We start from the raw sequence: 21,133 nt of genomic DNA, 5'->3' as shown, positions 1-21,133 counted from the left end.
CTCTTCTAGGCAGGATAGCATATCCAGAGAGCTTGTTTTTAAAGTCTTTCTGATATCACATAAAGTTTTTAATTATTATTAGATGTGAAAATCCATACTGCCAAAAATAAATCATTTTCTTGACCATATTCACAGTCATTTTCTTTTCAGTTAGGGGTAAGACACAATATTAATATATTTGGATTCGGTTGTTCTGATGGAAATTATATAGAAGACACAAGAAAAAAAAGTAGGATGCATTTTAAGATCTATATGAGTAATGCTGAAGAACAAATAAATATAGTTATAACTGTTAGTACATTAAAAAGAAAGACAAAACAGGTTCTCCCTCCTTTTTAATTTAATCCAGGAGATTCACTGGAAGGTCAATAAGAAAAGGTTGTTCAAAATCTGGAAACAACTACCAATTTACGTGGATTCATGGCACCAAAGAAAGCTATAAGGACATAAAATTAGGTTCAGGGTGAAGACTCAAACTGGTGGCAAAATATTCTTGCAAAGCAGATGCATTCATGCAAAGCTTAGATTCAAAAAGAGAAACATAAGAAAGTAGCCACTATGTTGAAATACTTCTTAGTGAAGATGGCCAATTTTTGGAGACACTCAAGGTATTAGAGGCAACAGGGACAGAGACCTCAGAAAAATGTCCTGCACTTAGCATCTGTGAAATCATTATTCAGATACAGATGATCTCTCCTGAAACAAGTCTAGTAAAGTGATTTGAATACTGTTCACAGCTTTATAGTCATCCTCGAATCTGGTCCTCTTGGGATCTATAAGCTACCTAATAGCCTTTAATAAATTCCTTTTATGCTTGAATTTTCTAAAGTGGCTTCTAATGTCTGTAACAAGAACCCTAGCAATACTCTGTCCCTTTAATTTTTCTCTAATTTATTTGGCTGTTTAAGTTCCTACCTTTTAAATCTTTTAAACTGTTTAATATTTTTGTATAACTTTAGCTGCCCATCAGAAAGCAGAGATATAAAGAAAAGTCTATTCAGAGAAAAACTCTCAAAAGACATCTCCACGTTTAATTTTAACAAGGAACTGGGAAATCTTGAGTTTCCATAAATCTGATTGAGAAGAAGCACAAAAGAAACTCTATAAACATATATTTTTGAAATTTTCCTACTTGTTTTTTTAGAGCAGTTTTAGGTTTACAGAAAATCTGTGCTGAAAGTACAGAGTTTCCATATATGTCCCCACTACCCTCCCCCAGTACAGTTTCTTCTATTATTACCATCTTGTGATAGTGTGGTAACTTTGTCACAATTGATGAATCACTATTGATATATTATTAACTAAAGTCTAAGTATACATTGGGGTTCACTCTTTGTATTGTATAGTTCTGTGCACTTGGACAAATGCATAATTTCATGTATCCACCATTAAAGTAGCATACAAAATAGTTTTGCTACCCTAAGAATGCCCTGTGCTCCACATATTCTCCCCTCCCACCCCCGAACTCCTGACAACTTCTAATCTATTTTTACTTTAGTTTTGCCTTTTCTAGATGGTCATACAGTTGGAATCATACAGTATATAGCTTTTCCAGTCTGGCTTTTCACTTAGCAATATTCATTTAGGTTCCTCTGTGTCTTTTCACAGCTTGATGGTTGATTTCTTTTTAGTGCTGAATAGTACTTGACTATATGGATGCAACACAGTTTGTTTACCCATCTGCCTACTGAAGGATATCTTGGTTACTTAAAATTGTTGACAGTTATAAATAAAGCTGCTATAAACATTCATGTGTAGGTTTCTGTGTGGAAATACATTTTCAACTCATTTGGGTTAATATCTAGGAGCACAACTGTTGGATCATATGGTAAGTGTATGTTTAGCTTTGTAAGAAACTGCCAAAATGACTTCCAAAGTAGCTGTAGCATTTTGTATTTCCACCAGCAATGAATGAGTTCCTGTTGCTCCACATCCTCACCAGCATCTGGTGCTATCAGTGTTTTAGACTTTACACATTTTAATAGGTGTGCAGTAGTATCTTGATTTAATAAAGCAGATTTTTTCTATCTTTTTTTAGATTTATTTTCTACCAATATATATATTAGCAATCTGATTCATCATCTTCTTTCCATCCAAGTAACAGAAAGATTCTCTTCTGTTAGTGTGTACATCTCTCTCCTAAATCCTTCCCTTGTTAAAAGAGACAAAAAATATGTAGGACTAGAATTTTTAGAAAATGTCAGCTGTGTGCTCACTGATTATTTCTAAAATAAAAGAATAGGCCCCCTTCATTAGGCAGCCCATGCCTATTAGTAATACCAAAAACTCATACCAAAAAATGCCCATATTGGGCTTTCCTGGTGGCACAGTGTTTGAGAATCTGCCTGCTAATGCAGGGGACACAGGTTCGAGCCCTGGTCTGGGAGGATCCCACATGCCGTGGAGCAACTAGGCCCGTGAGCCACAACTACTGAGCCTGCGCATCTGGAGCCTGTGCTCTGCAACAAGAGAGGCCACGATAGTCAGAGGCCCGCACACCACGATGAAGAGTGGCCCCCGCTTGCCACAACTAGAGAAAGCCCTTGCACAGAAACGAAAACCCAACACAGCAAAAATAAATAAATAAATTTTTAAAATGCCCATATTATTTTTGGACCTTAACCATAGATTTCTCATAATGAAATGTTCAGAAAACTGGGACTCTGTTGAAGGTGAGCTTATACATTCCTTTATACGATAAGGGAGAATGAAATACATGTCTTCTGGACCTGAGCCATAGCACTGACTACCACAATTTAATGACAGTTTCATTTCACACCTATCTCAATCTATATGAGTGTCCCCCTCAAAACCTTCACCCCCAGCTGCCACCATTGATAAATCCTCTTGAACTATGAACAAACCATATTCTTCTTTTGCTCCCACAATATGATTCCTCCGCAAACCTTGAGAGCCAGGTTGAATACCACAAAGTTGGGTTACAGAGGTTTTTCCCATACTGATGTTTAAATCCACTTACACTAGCCAGTTGGTAGTAACTCTTTCCAGGTGGCTGACTCTAGTGAATGTACCCCTTGTCTAGAAAGCCTACAGATTTTCAAACAATAACAACATTCTCACTTTTTTTTTTTTTTTTTTTTTTTGCGGTACGCGGGCCTCTCACTGTTGTGGCCTCTCCCGTTGCGGAGCACAGGCTCCAAACGCGCAGGCTCAGCGGCCATGGCTCACAGGCCCAGCCGCTCCGCGGCATGTGGGATCCTCCCGGACCGGGGCACGAACCCTCGTCCCCTGCATTGGCAGGCGGACTCTCAACCACTGCGCCACCAGGGAAGCCCTCACTTAATTTTAATTGAATAAGTCTACTGACTACACCATTAAAAACTAAAAACTAAATTTCTCTCATGAAATGTGGATGCATGAGGTTCTAAAGGCAAAGACCCCCTAATCTGCTAGCTTTTCTTTGGAAGTCAAATTAATAAAATCTCAAGAGACGTTACTTTCTCAAAATGTACAAAATTTAGGCAGCAATAACAAACACACAAATGGAAGAAAGTGTGAGAGAACACAAAAAACTGTGAGCATGTGAGTTAAAATCTACAGTGTAAGTATGTATGTGTGCATGTGTATATCTCTTCAATCTAGTGGATTATCCAAAGACTCGTTTATTTTTAATGAATTATCTGTGTAATTTAGCCTTTTAACCCAAATAAGAAGAGAGACTACAGATCTTAGTAAGACAGTAGGTAGCTTCTCTCTTCAGGTTTCTATACAATGAAGTTTCTTAATTGAAACACTATAAAAATTTGGGGCCAAATAATTTTTTGTTTGTAAGTGCCTATCTTACGCATTGTAGGATGTTTCGCAGCACCCCAGCCTCTATCCACTAGATACCAATAGCACCCTCCAGTTATGAGAACCAAAATGTCTCCAGGTACTGCCAAATGTCCCCTGGGGGAAAAATCCTAACCAGCTGAGAACTACTGCTATATATTTAAAATGTAGTGCTGTTCAGTGTGCTAAATACTATCACATGCACTTCTAGCATCCTGAATACACTTAATACCACCAAAACACACTAACTTTTTAACTAGTTCCCAAATCAAAATTATCTATGGGGGGAAGAAAGTTGGGAAAGAATACTAGGTGATCTCAGACCCTCTCTACTTCCATAAAACTACGGAAGGAGCGCAAGATCATCGCCAGAGCAACTGAAGACTTATGAAGAAGGCCAGTTCCCAAGGGACTCCTAAAAGTACTATGAAAGCAGGAAGGAAAGTGTGTAGAACATTGGGAGACCTAAGCTCAATTCATTTAGTCAGAAAATGCTTGTCCTATTACTAATATCTTTCACAGCGCTAGATTTTTAAGGGATGAATTCAAGGTACATGCCCCATTTGTGAATTCTGGATGTCATATCACTTTCTGTAATTCCAGGGAAGAAAGAACAACACAGGATCCCCTAAGATACAAAGTTCCTAAATTAAGCTAAAAAGTCCTATATAAACATATCTTTTATAGTTGATTTCACAAGTTATATTCTATTATATGCATTTACTAAATGGGATAAATAAGAATAGGTATTTTTCACTAGGTTCCAATTATGCTCACATAAACATGATTTTCTCTGGAATATACTCTATATTTATAATTTAATATAGTCTCTGCTTCACTGAGATAATGTATGTCTGTAAGAACACCATAATCATTTATCATCTATGCAAGTTTAAATAACATCAGATTTCTATAAAGTTTACTACTTTCAAATGTGCACAAATGAAGAAAACTTACATTTTTTGGCATTCCTTTCGTTCTCCCAACATGGGATCCCCCATTTCTCCAAGAATGGTAGCTTCCACTTCATATTGAACAATGAGTGCTTTTTCTGATGGATGTACATCAATATTTCCTCCTTTAACTTTCCTATTAATATAAAATAAAAACAGACATAGCTACATTAAAAGCTCACAAAACATGCAAGGTTTTTATCTAGTTCCTAGTTCCAAAAACATGTGCGCTAGATTAACATATGCATTTAAATCAGATTTACTCTTGACTTGGACCAAGAAATAATTCTTTTTCTCCAACTCTGTAAACTCTGTACTGTACATGTAATTCTTGGTCTTGCAGAAAGTACCTTTATGAATAGTTCTGAGAAAAAATACATTTACGCAAAGAATCATGCATAATAGCCAGTGAATAAAACAAACAATTAAGATGGTTTTGGAGAGAATAACCTCAACCAAAAGTCAGCAATTCAAAACCAAAGGTAGTTACCCCAAAATTTATATTAAAAAAAATAAACTGCCCAATAATTGGCCCATTAACTGTATCACAGAATGACATGTATTACCTAAACTGCAAAATAATATTGATTATGTATTATCTTACATAATTATATAAATTGAATTAGTACCTAAATCATTCTTCAAATCACACACAAGTTGTGTAACAAAAAAGCATTTATAGGTTATATTCTATAGTCACAGATCTCAAATTATAGTGCCATCAGTAGTTTCAATAGAAAGATTGTATATACTTTGTCCCCAGACCCCTACAGTTATAGAACAAATTTTTTTAATTGAAGTATAGTTGCTTTACAATATTATACTGGTTTCAAGTGTACAACATAGTGATTTTATATTTTTACTTTGGCTATAATCCTTGTGCTGTACATTACATCCTTGTAACTTATTTTATACCTAGCTATTTGTACCTGCTAATCCCCTTCACCTATTTTGGCCCTCGCCCTACACCTCTCCCTTCTGAGGACTACTAGTTTGCTATCTGTATCTCAGAGTCTGTTTCTGTGATGTTATATTCGTTGATTTGTTTTATTTTTATATTTTACATATAACTGAAAACATACAGTATTTGTCTTTCTCCGCCTGACTTATTTCACTAAGCATAATATCTTCCAGGTCCATCCATGTTGCCACAATAATGAATTAATCACTACTTGTTATTGGCCACTTTAGGATCTGATAAAATGAGTTTTATTAAAGGAGATTAAGCAATGGAAACAAGCAAAATTTCCCACTGTAGTCCGAGCCAGCTAGCTGGCTAGTGAGGTCTTTTAGCCTAATGGGAAGGAATAGAAATATGACAACACCTTAAATTCCAATAAACAGAAACTCAAAGCTTTTCCTTCAGTTAGGAATAATTGGCTTATTATGCATATTTTCAATGTAATTTTTAAATTTTTTTTCACCAGAATTCTTTATTACAACAAGGGTAAGGCTCTTCAGTCTGTATTAGGACAATGATTAAGAGTCAAGTGTAGAGACAGAGTAGGAAATCAAATATACAGAAGCTAGAGTCTAGGTAGGTCAGCAACTAAATTGACAGTAAGACATACAGAACAAACCTATAAAGAATAAAAGCAAAAACCAGGTAGGCCAGTAAAAAACAGGGAGTTGGGTTATTAGATATATACACACATATTAAAGAGAATGGTACAGCTTCCAAAAGATAAGATAAATGCATACAAGTTCAGACTAGCAGTCAAAAGCTAGAGAAACCACAGGAATCAAGAGAGTAAGTAAGAGAGCTGAAAAACATATGTAATGTAGCATTAAAGAAACTAATTATAAAGAGAACTAGATATTTGCTTCCTGATGAAATGGAGAGCAACCCCAGTACTGAACTTCTTATATAGGAGAGTGTAACTGTATCCAGTTGAAGAGAATCATAAGGATGAAATGTAAGTGCAGATCCTAAGAGTAACCTTATACCAACACTTTCAAAGAGGGTCTTCCACATATTAACAACTGACGGAAAAGCATAATTGTTATCCTCTGGTCTGATATTTTGCCTTTCTCCAAAGAAATCAAATAGTTCAAAGAACCTCACTATTGCTTTTCAGCTTTCATTTGCTTTTTTCTTTTCTGTATGTGTGTTTTAAAGAAGTTAATTAATTTTATAATATTTATTTTTTATTACTAATACAATTTATGCTTACTGTAAAAAAAAACACAGAAATTAGCAAAGAGAAAAAATAAACTGAAAAAGTTAGAAGAAACCAATTGTTACCATTTAGCACATACACATCCAGACATTTTTCTATCTATATGTAAATAATATATAATGAGAGAATGTCAGCTCTAGAATTTCTTTAAAGAGGCTTAAGGGTAGCAATCTGGTAGAGTTAAAACTACATTTGAAGAGCAATTCACATAAGGTTGACACAAGTATTAAATGTTTATATCATTGTGGGGGCTGATGGAGATTATGGGATGGATAAACCTCTTCCCTGTTCCCCTTGGCACTGCCACTGAATATATAAAATACACATATTACCAACTAAGCTCATATTATATATACTGTGTGTAACATACTTTCCAAAATTACTATATAATGACTTTAAAAGAATACTTTGCCTTTAGAACTTCATATAGTCAAATACTAGATACTTCATTTGTTGAACACCTTAATTCTTTTTTTTTTAACATCTTTATTGGAGTATAATTGCTTTACAATGGTGTTAGTTTCTCCTGTATAACAAAGTGAATCAGTTATACATATACATATGTTCCCATATCTCTTCCCTCTTGTGTCTCGCTCCCTCCCACCCTCCCTAACCCACCCCTCTAGGTGGTCACAAACCACCGAGCTGATCTCCCTGTGCTATACGGCTGCTTCCCACTAGCTAGCTATTTTACGTTTGGTAGTGTATATATGTCCATGCCACTCTCTCGCTTTGTCACAGCTTACCCTTCCCCCTCCCCATATCCTCAAGTCCATTCTCTAGTAGGTCTGTGTCTTTATTCCCGTCTTAACCCTAGGTTCTTCACGACCTTTTTTTTTTTTTCTTAGATTCCATATATATGTGTTAGCATACGGTACTTGTTTTTCTCTTTCTGACTTACTTCACTCTGTACGACAGACTCTAGGTCCATCCACCTCACTACAAATAACTCAATTTCGTTTCTTTTTATGGCTGAGTAAAATTCCACTGTATATATCACCTTGATTCTTTATTTCTAACTTACATTGCATGAAATTTACAAGATTCCCTCACAAAACGTTCAAAACCATTTGCAGGACAATTGGCTGATTTACAAAGTGTTCTCTAAAGGCTCAGAACATTTTGTAATTCAGTTACTCTATATTTACGAATGATATAAATATTTTTAAATTGACAAACATGGTTTCAAATTCTATTTTGGTTGGTAAAATATTCCAGCTTTTTGGACACAATTATGAATTATGTCTACATGCAACCTGTGACAAGTACACATCTGCTATTGATAGCTGATTTAGTATGAAAAATTGCTTTTACCATAGCAATGTGCCTCATCAAAATTTATACTTGTATTATCACCACAAAATGAACAATTTTATCTTAAATGCTATACTTCTTTTTTTTTTACATCTTTATTGGAGTATAATTGCTTTACAATGGTGTGTTAGTTTCTGCTTTATAACAAAGTGAATCAGTTATACATATACATATAACCCCATATCTCTTCCCTCTTGAACCTCCCTCCCTCCCACACTCCCTATCCCACCCCTCTAGGTGGTTACAAACCACCGAGCTGATCTCCCTGTGCTATGCAGCTGCTTCCCACTAGCTATCTATTTTACGTTTGGTAGTGTATATATGTCCATGCCACTCTCTCACTTTGTCACAGCTTACCCTTTCCCCTCCCCATATCCTCAAGTCCATTCTCTAGTAGGTCTGTGTCTTTATTCCTGTCTTACCCCTAGGTTCTTCATGACATTTTTTTTCTTAAATTCCATATATATGTGTTAGCATACGGTATTTGTCTTTCTCTTTCTAACTTACTTCACTCTGTATGACAGACTCTAGGTCCATCCACCTCATTACAAATAGCTCAGTTTCATTTCTTTTTATGGCTGAGTAATATTCCATTGTATATATGTGCCACATCTTCTTTATCCATTCATCCGATGATGGACACTTAGGTTGTTTCCATCTCCTGCCTATTATAAATATACTTCTAAACTGAATTTAACATGGCATTCATAATGATGTCAGATATTTAACAATTGTGACAATGAACTTCAAATGCTTTATTTGGAATCCATGAATCAGGTGAGAAATAATTTAGCCCATTATTAGAATTAACTGATTTACTATTTGTAGCATCTTATGACATTGATATTAAACTTATATCTTTTAACTGTCTGCAAATTTCTTGTACTAATGGAGCCTTCTTAATAACAAGTCTACTTCACCTTTTTTTTTTTTAACCTGCACAAGAAAACTGGAACCAAAAATGTGCTAAATTGATTTAGAAAAAGTTTTGCTTTTTTAATCTCAATATGAAGTCATGCTTCACAGACTGATATAAGATATACCTTTCTTTATCTACATGTGATAATTGTCACCTTCAGGCAGAGTATTCTTAACTACTAACTTCTAAAGTACATCCTGATGTTTCTAGACTTCATGTGGTTGATGATATCATTATGATCCCTACAACAGATAACAGATGCTGACTAACACTGTGCTCCATATTCATCATCAATTTCCTAGAGAAACAAAATTTATCCCTTTATTTTTCATTAACAGGTTTTTTTAAAAATTATTGCTGTCAAAAGGGTTTATTACAGGTTTGTGTTCAAGACTGTGATGTAGGAGGTTCCTGAACTTACCTCCTCCCATAGACGCACTGAGTCTATACCATCTATAAAACAATTTCCTCTGAATGCCCCCCCGCCCCCACCTTGGGACTTCCCTGGTGGTCCAGTGGTTAAGACTCCATGCTCCCAATGCAGGGGGCTCCCAATGCAGGGGGAGTCCACACACCACAACTAAAAAAAAGAAAAACAAAAAACCCAAACTAGCTGAGCAATGCCCACAAATTGAGCAAACAAGAAAACCCACATTGAAGCAAATAAGAGAGACTGAGACAAAATCTTGCCATAAACCCCACGTCTGGTGTGGAGACCCACAACTGGGCAAAAACTCACACCTGAGCTGCTACTTGAGGAATGAAGGATTTGAACCCTACATCTGGAACCCAACTTTCAAGACCTACACCTGAGAAACAAGCCCCCAAAACATCTAACTTCCATGAGACCCCAGTGGCTATATCAAAACAGTGAAACAGTTCTTAAAGGGCTTGCACATGCAAGCTCACCCACCCTAAAGCCTAGTGCAGAGGCAACTGACTAAAAAGCACCTAGACTTTCTGTTAAAAAGGATTATTTGTTTATCTTAAAGGGTCAGCCTGAGGGGCCAGCATCTAATTTAGCATATGAGTCTACTGAAATACACAGGATGGAGGCTGTCAGGTTCCATCTTTATGCTCTCCAGATCACCAGTATCTCCCAGAAAAGAGCTTGTACTGCTGTCTTCTGGTGCCCTGATTATTGCAGCTGCTGCCCAGGGGACACCTCTAGATCACCTGACTCTGGTGGCCCTCAGGGCTTACGTTCCCAGGTCCCACAGGACCATAACAGAGAAAGGGAGTTCTTAACTGGCTACCACTCCCAGGGCACAGCAGAGAGGCAACAGACTGAGGCAACCAATCTTTCTATGAAAGAGATCTGTTAGCTTATCTTCATAGCTGTGGACTTAGCGGCAGGCTTCTAATTAAACACATCTAAAGGCTGACTGTCATCCTCTCCAGAGACCTGGGAGAGCACTCTCCCTCTGTCCCACTCCAGAGCACTAGTATATCCTGGAGGAGAGCTTGTACACTTATCTGGTGCCCCAGTTTTTGTGGCTGCCACCCAGGTGATCACCTGGTTCTGGTGGCCACTGGGGCTTGTATTCATGAGTTCAAAGAGACATTAGTGAAAGAAAAAAAACAGTTATTAACTGGTTATTACCCCAGGACTCAGCTCAGAGGGAGCACTAAAAATAAAGTAGGCTACTTGGACAATCACTAAGGTCTGAAAGACAACCAAGAGCTAGGCATGGTTGAATAAAAAGGTTCATCTCCTAAACAAGACCACTCCTTCCAGAATGGGAGGGGTGGCTGTTTTATCTAATGCATAGAAACCAACACAGAGTCAAGGAAAATGAAGAAACAGAGGAATGTGTTTCAAGAACAAGATAAAACCTCAGAAAAAGACCATAATGAAACAGAGATAAATGATGTATACGATAAAGAGTTAAAAGTAATGATCGTAAAGATGCTTGCTAAGTTCAGGGGAAGAATGGATGAACAAAGTGAGAATTTCAACAGAGATAGAAAATATTAAAGTACCAAATGGAAGTCACAGAGTTGAAGAACACAATAATTGAACTTAAAGATACAACAAAGGGCTTCAACATTAGACTCGATGAAGTAGAGGAAAGGATCAGTGAACTCAAAGACAGGGCAACGGAACACACCCAGAGAAGTAAAAAGAACAAAAAAGGGGTGAAGACAGCTTAAGGGATTTATAAGCTAACATCAAGCAGACCAACATTTGCAATAGAGGGGTCCTAGAAGGAGAAGAGAAAGGGGCAGAAAACTTATTTTAAGAAATAATGGCTGAAAGCTCCATTAACCTGAAGAAAGAAACAGACATCCAGATCCAGGAAGTCCAGAGAGTTCCAAAAAAAGATAAATCCAAAGACAGCCACAATAAGACACATTATAATTAAAGTGTCACAAATCCAAGACAAGGAGAGAATCTTAAAAAAACAGTAAGAGAAAAACAACTTGTTGCGTGCAAGGGGAACCCCCATAAGACTATCAGCAGATTTTCAGCAGAAATTTTGCAGGCCAGAAGTAGCAAAATATATTCAAAGTGCTGAGAGGAAAAAACTGCCAACCAGTTTTTTTTTTTTTTTTTTTTTTTTTTGCGGTACGTGGGCCTCTCCCATTGCAGAGCACAGGCTCCGGACGCTCAGGCTCAGCGGCCATGGCTCACGGGCCCAGCCGCTCCGCGGCATGTGGGATCTTCCCAGACTGGGGCACAAACCCATGTCCCCTGCATCGGCAGGTGGACTCTCAACCACTGTGCCACCAGGGAAGCCCTGCCAACCAGTTTTTAGTCTACACAGCCAAGTTCTCCTAGTGAATTGAAGGAGAGATAGTTTTCCTGAAAGATTTATGAAAATATAAATCTCACTGGTAAAGGTAAATATGTTGTAAAATTCAGAATAATCTAAAATGTTGTAAAGGTGGTAGGTTGATCACTTATAAAGCTAGCATGAAAGTTAAGAGATAAAGTAGTAAAAATAACTATAACTACAAACATTTGTTAAAGACACACAAGATTAAAAAAATGTAAATGGTGACATCAAAAACGTAAAATGAGGGGAGAGTAAAAATGTAGAGCTTTAGAATGTGTTCAATCTTAGGGTGTTAACAACTTGAAATAGACTGTTATAAATGTTCTTACATAAGCCTCATGGTAACCACAAAGCAAAAACCTATAGTAGATACACAAAAGATAAAGAAATCTAATGATACTAGAGAAAATCTACAAATCACAAATGAAGAGAGCAAGAGAAGGAGGAACAGAGGAATTACAAAACAGTCAGAAAACAATGAACAAAATGACAATAAGTATCTACCTATCAATCATTACTTTGAATGTAAATGGACTAAATTGTCCAATCAAAAGATACAGAGTGGATAAATGGTTTTAAAAAATGACCCATCTATATGCTGCCTACAAGAGACTCACTTCAAATGCAAGTACACACTCAGATTGAATGAAGGAATGGAAAAACGTATTCCATAAAAATGGAAATCAAAAGAAAGCTGGGGTAGTTATATTTATGTTGGGTAAAATAGACTTTAAGATAAAGACTGTAATAAGAGACAAAGAAGGGTATTATATGATAATACAGGGGTCAATTCAATAAGAAAATAAAACATTTGTAAATATTTATATGCCCAAAATAGGAGCACTTAAATATATAAAGAAAATATTAAAAGACCTAAAGGGAGAAATACACAACAATACAATAGTAGGAAGAGACTTTAATACCTCACTTTCATCAATGAATAGATTACCTAGACAGAAATTTAATAAGGAAACATTGGCCTTAAATGACACATTAGACCAAATGAACTTAACAAACATAAACAGAACATTCCACCCAAAGGAACAGAATACACATTCTTCTCAAGTGCTCATAAAACAGTCTCAAGCATAGATCATATGTTAGGCCACAAAACAAGTTTTAATATTTTTAAGAAGACTGCAATCGTATCAAGTATCTTTGCCAACCATAATAGTATGAGACTAAGAATTAATTACAAGAAGAAACTGGAAAATTCACACATAAAGTTTCAGCACATACTACTGAACAACCAATGTGTCAAAGAAGAAATCAATACCTTTAAACAAGTAAAGGTGGAAATACAACACACCAAAACTTAAAGGATACAGAAAAGCAGTTCTAAGAGGGAAATTCATAGAGATAAATGCCTACACCAAGAAACAAAAAAAGATCTTAAATAAACAATCTAACTTTACATCTTAAGCAATTGGAGAAAAAATAACAAACAAAGCCCAGAGTTAGTAAAAGGTAGGAAAAAACAAAGATTAGAAGGGAAATAAATGAAATAGATACTATAAAGACAACAGGAAAGATCAATGAAACTAAGGGGTGGTTCTCTGGAAAGGTAAATAAAATTGACAAACCTTTAGCTAGGCTAACCAAGAAAAAAAGAGAGGACTCAAACACAGGCGTACCTTGCAGATATTGCAGGTTCAGTTCCAGATCACTGCAGTAAGGTGAGTATCATTATAAAGCAAGTCATGTGAATTTTTTGGTTTCCCAGTGCACATAAATGTTATGTTTACACTATACTGTGATATACTAAGTGTGCAATAGCATTATGTTTAAAAATCAATGTACATACCTTATTTTTAAAGATATTTATTTCTAAAAAATGCTAAGCAGCTGCGCCTTCAGCAAGATATAATCTTTTGCAATAGTAACATAAGTGATAACTGATCACAAATCACCATAACAAATATAGTAATAATGAAAAAATTTGAAATATTGGGAGAATTACCAAATGTGGCAGAGACAAGAAGTGAACAAATGCTGTTGGAACAATGGCACCAAGAGACTTGCTTGGCTCAGGGGTGCCATAAATATTAACTTATAAAGAATGCAATATCTGCAAAGTGCAATAAAGCAAAAGGCAATAAAACAAGGTATGCCCATAAATAAAATCAGAAATAAAAGAGACATTACAATTGTTACCACAGAAATATAAAAGATCTCAAGAAACTACTATTAAAAATTATACTCCAACAAATTAGACAACATAGAAGAAATGGATAAATTCCTAGAAACATACAACCTCTCAAGACTGAATCATGAAGAAATAGAAAATCAGAACAGACTGATTCCTAATAAGGAGATTAAAACAGTAGTCAAAAACCTCCCCCAAAAAGCCCAGGACCAGATGGCTTCATGGGTGAATTCTGTCAAACATTGGAAGAATTAACACCAATCCTTTTCAAACTCTTCTCAAAAACTGACGAGGAAAGGACACTCCCAAACTCATTTAATGAGGCCAGCATTACTGTTATATCAAAACCAGACAAAGACACCAAAAAAAACAAACCTGATGAATACAGATGCAAAAATCCTCAACAAAATGCTACAAAACTGAATTCAACAATATTTTAAAACAACAATCATACACCATTATCAAGTGGGATTTATTCCAGAGATATGAAGATGGTTCAACAAACACGAATCAATCAATGTGATACACCACAAACAAAATGAAGGATAAAAGTCATATAATACCATCTCAATAAATGTGGGAAAAGCATTTGACAAAATTCAACATACATTTATTATAAAAACTCTCAACAATGTAGGTATTGAGGGACGAAACTCAACACAATATAGATGGTATATGACAGGCCCACAGCTAACATTATACTTATGGGTGAAATATTGAAAGCTTTTCCTGAAAGATCAACCACAAGGCAAGGATGCCAAGTCTTGCTACTTCTATTCAACGCAGTATTGGAAGTGGTAGCCAAAGTAATTGGGCAAGAAAAAGAAATGAAAAGTATCCAAATCAAAAAGGAATAAATAAAGCCATCACTATTTGCACATGACATGATATTATATAAAGAAAATCCTAAAGACTCCACCAAAAAACTGTTAGAATAAACAAATTCAGTAAAGTTGCAGGATACAAAATCAATGTATATAAGTTAGTTGCATTTCCTTACACTAATATGAACTACCAGAAAGAGAAATTAAGAAAACAATCTCATTTACAAACGCATCAAAAAGAATAAAATACCTAAGAAATAAATTTAACCAAGGATATGAAAGACCTGTATATTGAAAACCATAAGACAATAATGGAATAAACTGAAAAAGACTCAAATAAATGGAAAGATATTCCATGCTTACGAACTGGAAGAATTAAAATTGTTAAAATGTCCATACTATCCAAAGCAATCTAAAGATTCAATGCAATTCCTATCAAATTCTCAATGGCATTTTTCACAGAAATAGAACAAAAAAATCCTAAAATTTGTACAGAACCACAAAAGAGCCTGAATAGCCAAAACAATCTTGAGAAAGAAGAACAAAGTTGGCAGCATCATGCATCCTGATTTTAATCTATATTACAAAGCTACAGTAATCAAAACAGTATGATATTGGCATAAAAACAGACACACAGATCAACAGAAAAAATAGAGAGCCCAGAAATAAACCCACACATATATGGCCAATTAATTTATGACAGAGGAGCCAAGAATATACACCTGGGAAAAGACAGTCCTTTTAATAAATAGTGTTGAGAAAACTAGATGGCCATATGCAAAAGAACAAAACTGTACCGCTATCTTATACCATACACACAAATCAACTGAAAATGGATTAAAGCCTTAAATGTAAGACCTGAAACCATAAAATTCCTAGAAGAAAACATAGGCAGTAAGCTCCTTGCCTTTGGTCTTGGTGATCATTTTTTGGATCTGACACCAAAAACTAAGGCAACAAAAGCAAAAATAAATGACTGGTACTACATCAAACCAAAAAGCTTCTACAGAGCAAAGAAAACCATCAACAAAATTAAAAGGCAACCTACCAAATGGGAGAAAATATTTGCAAATCATATATCTGATAAGGGATTAATATCCAAAATATATATATAAGGAGCTCATACAACTCAATAGCAAAAAACCAATCTAAGCAAAAAATGGGCAGAGGATCTGAACAGACATTTTTCCAAAAGAATATATATAGATGGGCAACAGGTACATTACATAAAAAGGTGTTCAACATCACTAATCATCAGAAATATAAAATCAAAATCGCAATATCACCTCACACCTGTTAGAATGGTTATTATCAGAAAGTCAAGAAATAACAAGTGCTGGAGAGAATGTGAAGAAAAGAGAAGCCTGTGAACTGTTGGTAGGAATTTATATTGGTTCAGCCACTATGGAAAACAGTGTGGAGGTTTCTCAAAAAAATTGAAAATTGAACTTCCATATGATCCAGCAATTCTGTTCTGGGTATTTATCCAAAAGAAATGAAAACACTAACTCCAAAAGATATATGTACCTCCATGTTCACTGCAGCATTATTTACAACAGCTAAGACATGGAAGCACCCTAAGTGTCAATCAATGGATGAATGGATAAAATATACATATATCTGTGTATACACCCACCCCCACCCCACACACACACACTGGAATATTATTCAGCCATAAAAAAAAAGAAAATTTTGTCATTTGCAACATGAATAGAGCTTAGGGCAATGTGCTAAGTAAAATAAGTCAGAGATAGAAAAACAAATGCCATATGATCCCACTATTTATTTTTATCTAAAAATAAAGCAAAACAAACAAAACCTGAACTCACAAATACAGATAACAAATTGGTGGTTGCCAAAGGTGGGAAGTGGTTGAAGTGGATGAAGTAGGTGAAGCTGGTAAAAAGGTATAAACTTCCAGCTATAAAATAAATGAGTCCTGGGGCTGTTATGTACAGCATGGTGACTATGGTTAATAATACTATATTGTATATATGAAAAACTGCTAAGTGAGTAAATCTTAAAAGTCTCATCACAATAAAAAAGTTACTGTATAGTGACAGATGTTAACTAGACTTACTGTGGTAATCATTTGGCAATATATACAAATACTGGATCATTATGTTGTACAACTGAAACTATTTTAATGGTATATGTCAATTATATCTCAATTAAAGAAAAGATTTCAACTCAATAACCTAATTTTCCACCTTGAGGAACTAGAAAAAGAGCAAACTAAACAACAAGCTAGTAGAAGGGAGGAAATAATAAAGACAGAGATAAAAGAAATAGAGAATAGAAAAGCAATAGAGGAAATCAACAAATTAAAAGTTGGTTCTTTGAAAAGTTCAACAAAATTGACAAACCTTTAGTTAAACTAAGAAAAAAAGACAGAAGACTCAAATTACTAGAATTGGAAATTAAAGTGGGACATTATTACTATTATCTCTGACCTCACAGAAATAAAAAAAAAATACTATGAACTGTAAGCCAACAAAGTAGATAACCTAGATGAAATGGAAAAACTGCTCGAAATTCACAAACTACCAAAACTGACACAAAAGAAATAGAAATTCTGAATTCCCCCAAAATAAGAGGTTGAATAAGTGATCAAAACTTCCCAACAAAGTCCAAAACCAGATAGTTTCACTGGTGAATTGTACCAAATTAACACCAATCCTTCTCAAACTCCTCAAAAAACTAGAAAAAGAGGGAACACTTCTTAATTCATTCTATGAGGCCACCATTACCCTGATACCAAAGAAAGACAAAGATGCCATAAAAACAGAATATATTTTTGAATATAATTTATGAATATCCTTTATGAATACTGATGCAAAAATCCTTACCCTTCTGAAGCTTATAGACCAGCAGGAAAGACAAACAATAACAATAAAATAGTAAGAATGAGAAAAGACAAGGTATTAGCTATCATGGAAGCTAGCAGGTATATCTGACCTGGATGGCAGATTGTGGGGTGGGAAAGGGCAGCTCAGGAAATACCTTCTAGAAAAAGTGACATTTAAGCTAAAACAGGTAAGATGAAGCGTTAGCTGGATAAAGAACAAGGCAAATACCAGGCAATGGGAAGGGCACTTGGAGTCTAACACTGAAACACATAGGGATCTAAAAGAAGTTATTTCTGTAAGCCTGAAGTATGGAATTGTTGGGGGCAGGAGGGGAGCAGAGAGAGATGAAGCTGAAAAGGTTGGTGCTGTAACTCCAAGAGCAATGGAAAGCCATCAGAGAGTTTTAAGAGGCAAAAAACAAAACCCACTAGATTAACTGTCTATTTATTTGTGTGCATATCTGACTGAGGATATGAACTGTGTCTATTTAATCATTTCCTCAGTGATCAGAACAATGCTAGGCATGGTCTAACTATTTGGTAAGTATGTATTAAGCACTATTGAATCAGAACACTAATGGGTAGCAGAACAAAAAATGAAACCTCATTTTTGATTCTATAATCTATTACACATGTAAACATATAGAGACTAGAGATTCCTCAGTGATAGCTACAATGAAACCACTGAAATTAAATAATTAAAATTAGAATGAATCAATTAGATTGAAAACATACTGCCCTCTTGTTAAAAACAAAATAATAAAAGTAAAAATATTGCAAAAGGGATGAATATATGTAATTACTATCAAAGAATCAATCATTAAAATGGAATGTTCTGTCATATCATAAGCCATCGGGCCTATATGATTATATGTTGGATGCACATTTCTAAACTGAAAGCAGGCAATGCAAACTATTTATATTGTCAAAATTAGACAAAATTGAGAAGTGTATATTTCAGCCTTTCCAGATTCTGACCTTATTTTACTTCAAACATTATAGTGACTTGTCTGATTTTTTTGTTGAACTCCACATAATTTAGCTTTAAAAGTAAGCAATAGGTTGCGAACTACAAGTCACAGGATGCCTAAGGGACCACAGGATACCAGAATCCAAGAAAAACTATTTTCTGGCACAACTACATTACATGAAAATAAGCTAATGATGTAATAGTGACTCTTTGCTCTAGAACAACCTTGATTTTAAAGTTGAAGGAGAAAGAATTTCTTGTTTTCTTCTTTCACCAAATTTTCAATCAAGATATTTTAAATGACCAATGTAAGTAAAATGCAGTGAGGAAATAAATGCTGACTATATACTTGTTATGATTACATATTCTTTTTTGACATTTTTACTGATAAGCTCTGGTTATGTAACAGTTTCAGATATATTTCTATAAAATGGGACAGGCAGGCAATATATGCTTCAGGCCTAAAAAGACAGTGAATACAGTTGGTTGCTTGATTGATTTTACAATAATTTCAATCCCTTTTAAGAGTCTATTTAAAGGTTAGATCTTTCTGTGATGATCAGGGCCCTGCCAAGCTGGGATAAATACGTTCAGTAAAAGTATACTATGAATTGAAATGATGCCACCACCTTACATGCATGTTTTATCTTTTTAAAACATTTTCATATTTGGTCCTCATACCTATCATAAAGTAATACTTGCCCCATTTTTAGGTAAGGAAACTGAGTCCAAAAGAATACATGTGACTTTCTAGAGTATTTGCACAATCAGTAACAGGGACTTAGCTAAAAATGGAGACTCCTAATTAAAATATTTTTTTGTACTGGATCACTGCTAACTCTTGGTCCAGCGAGAGTTATTCTTTTTTGAGGGATGATCTTATCTTTGACCTGAGTCAAATAAATAATCCCAACAGATTACATTTTTCTTTAAGGAGTAATTGATACTACATATATTTTTAAACTAAAGAAATGATGGCCTGTTTCATGTCAAGCTCCTGAACAAACCTCTTGATAATTACGAACCTCCTACAAAAATTATACTGTATACATGGCAGTGAAATGGATGAGGAAAGCAGAAATAAACTGGAAAGCAACATCTCAATCCAGTCTCCCATTAATTAAAAGCCACCACTTCTTTCCCCTTCATTTCAAAACCCCATGGCAGTGAACCCCAAATTGGAGACATAGTACAGAGGCGCCAGAAGACTTCAGTTCCAGGCTCCCACAGGATTTATCTATTAAAGGAAAATGGAGAGTCGGAGTATCGGGGAAAAATAGGAAGACGCAGTTTACTCCGCCCTTCGTTCCTCTACCCTGAACAATGTAATGTAGCAAAGAAACCATCTGCAATGCTGTCAGGGCCCCGCTGAGTCAGGTAAGAGCCTGGAGAAACCCGCACCCCCTAAGGGCCCCTTCCTCTTTTTAATTCACCTTTCCCCCCCTCCCCTTACGTGATTTCTCCCCTGTCTCCCACCCCTCTTGTAAGCTTTGCCCAGTGACCTCTCACGGCCAACCCAAGAACCTTTTAAGAATAACCTCAGGGTCCGGGCAAGGAGGGTAGGACCGAGCCTTGGGGGGTCGTCACCTTTTGAGGTATCTGGCGTCCTCCCCCTGCATGGCGGCGGCGACGGCGGCGTGGGGAGGATGGGGGTGTCTGAGAGAGGCCGGCGGGGCTATTTCCGGGGACGCTGGCCAAAGTACCCCACACCCAAAGGCGATGACAGTCCTGAGGCCTGCAAGGCGGGGCAGCTACAGCGCTCTGGTTACCAGGGTGAAGCCGCCGGCTCCTCCCACGGCTCCTAGGCCCCAAAACGCTGGCGCTGCCCAGACCCGCCCAGAGCGGCCTGTATGAGCTCCGCCTCAAAGCGCATGCGCCTACTCCGCGGCGCCAATACGCGCAGGCTCAGTATGCGGTGCTGGTCTTTGGGACTAATCTGACGCACCCTGGAGCGGAACGTGAAGGTATTTGCAGCAGATTTCAGCGCGCGTGGTTAAGGAGTGGCTCCGTGGTCACCGCCCCCTTGAGGATGGGAATTGAAAGAGTCATCCTGGTCAGTCGAATTGATATTTCAGGTCCTTCGCTTGAAAAGAGGGAAAGGAAATACGTTAACCTTTTAATTAGAGAATGCTCTAGAGCAGTTAGGCCCTCGGCTGGTAACCTGTAAAGAAAGGTTTGTATTTGGGGCATTGTGGAAAAGGAACTGCACTGATTGCACTGAGAAGCTGGAACTTGTGCAGATAGGCTGACCCTTACGAAATGAATACAATTAATATCAACTTTGATCGAGGGGCAAATCTCTCACTTCCATTTTGGTATCCTAAATCTAGAATGCACCCCTGCCCCGCACACACACACACACACACACACACACACACAGCTCCTGAAATTACAACTCCTAAACCAT

General features: G+C 36.3%; 1 protein-coding gene across 2 annotated transcripts in view; it reads right to left on the bottom strand.

Moving 5' to 3' along the window:
* KIFAP3 (kinesin associated protein 3) overlaps positions 1–20,598 on the bottom strand; it is a 155,737-nt gene extending 135,139 nt beyond the window's left edge. Inside the window, exons 1-2 of one of the 2 annotated variants that reach the window (XM_079922205.1) lie at positions 20,314–20,598; positions 4,750–4,881 (exon numbers count right to left, since the gene is read on the bottom strand). In XM_079922205.1, the coding sequence (XP_079778331.1) occupies positions 4,750–4,881; positions 20,314–20,345 (164 nt within the window). In that variant the 5' untranslated portion in view covers positions 20,346–20,598. The remainder of the gene's footprint in view (positions 1–4,749; positions 4,882–20,313) is intronic. The other variant, XM_079922204.1, reaches the window with a different exon arrangement.
* Positions 20,599–21,133: the final 535 nt, after the last annotated feature.

This window comes from Stenella coeruleoalba, assembly GCF_951394435.1.
Source record: "Stenella coeruleoalba genome assembly, chromosome: 1".
Classification (NCBI taxonomy): domain Eukaryota; kingdom Metazoa; phylum Chordata; class Mammalia; order Artiodactyla; family Delphinidae; genus Stenella; species Stenella coeruleoalba.
This window is presented reverse-complemented; position numbering and strand designations above follow the sequence as displayed.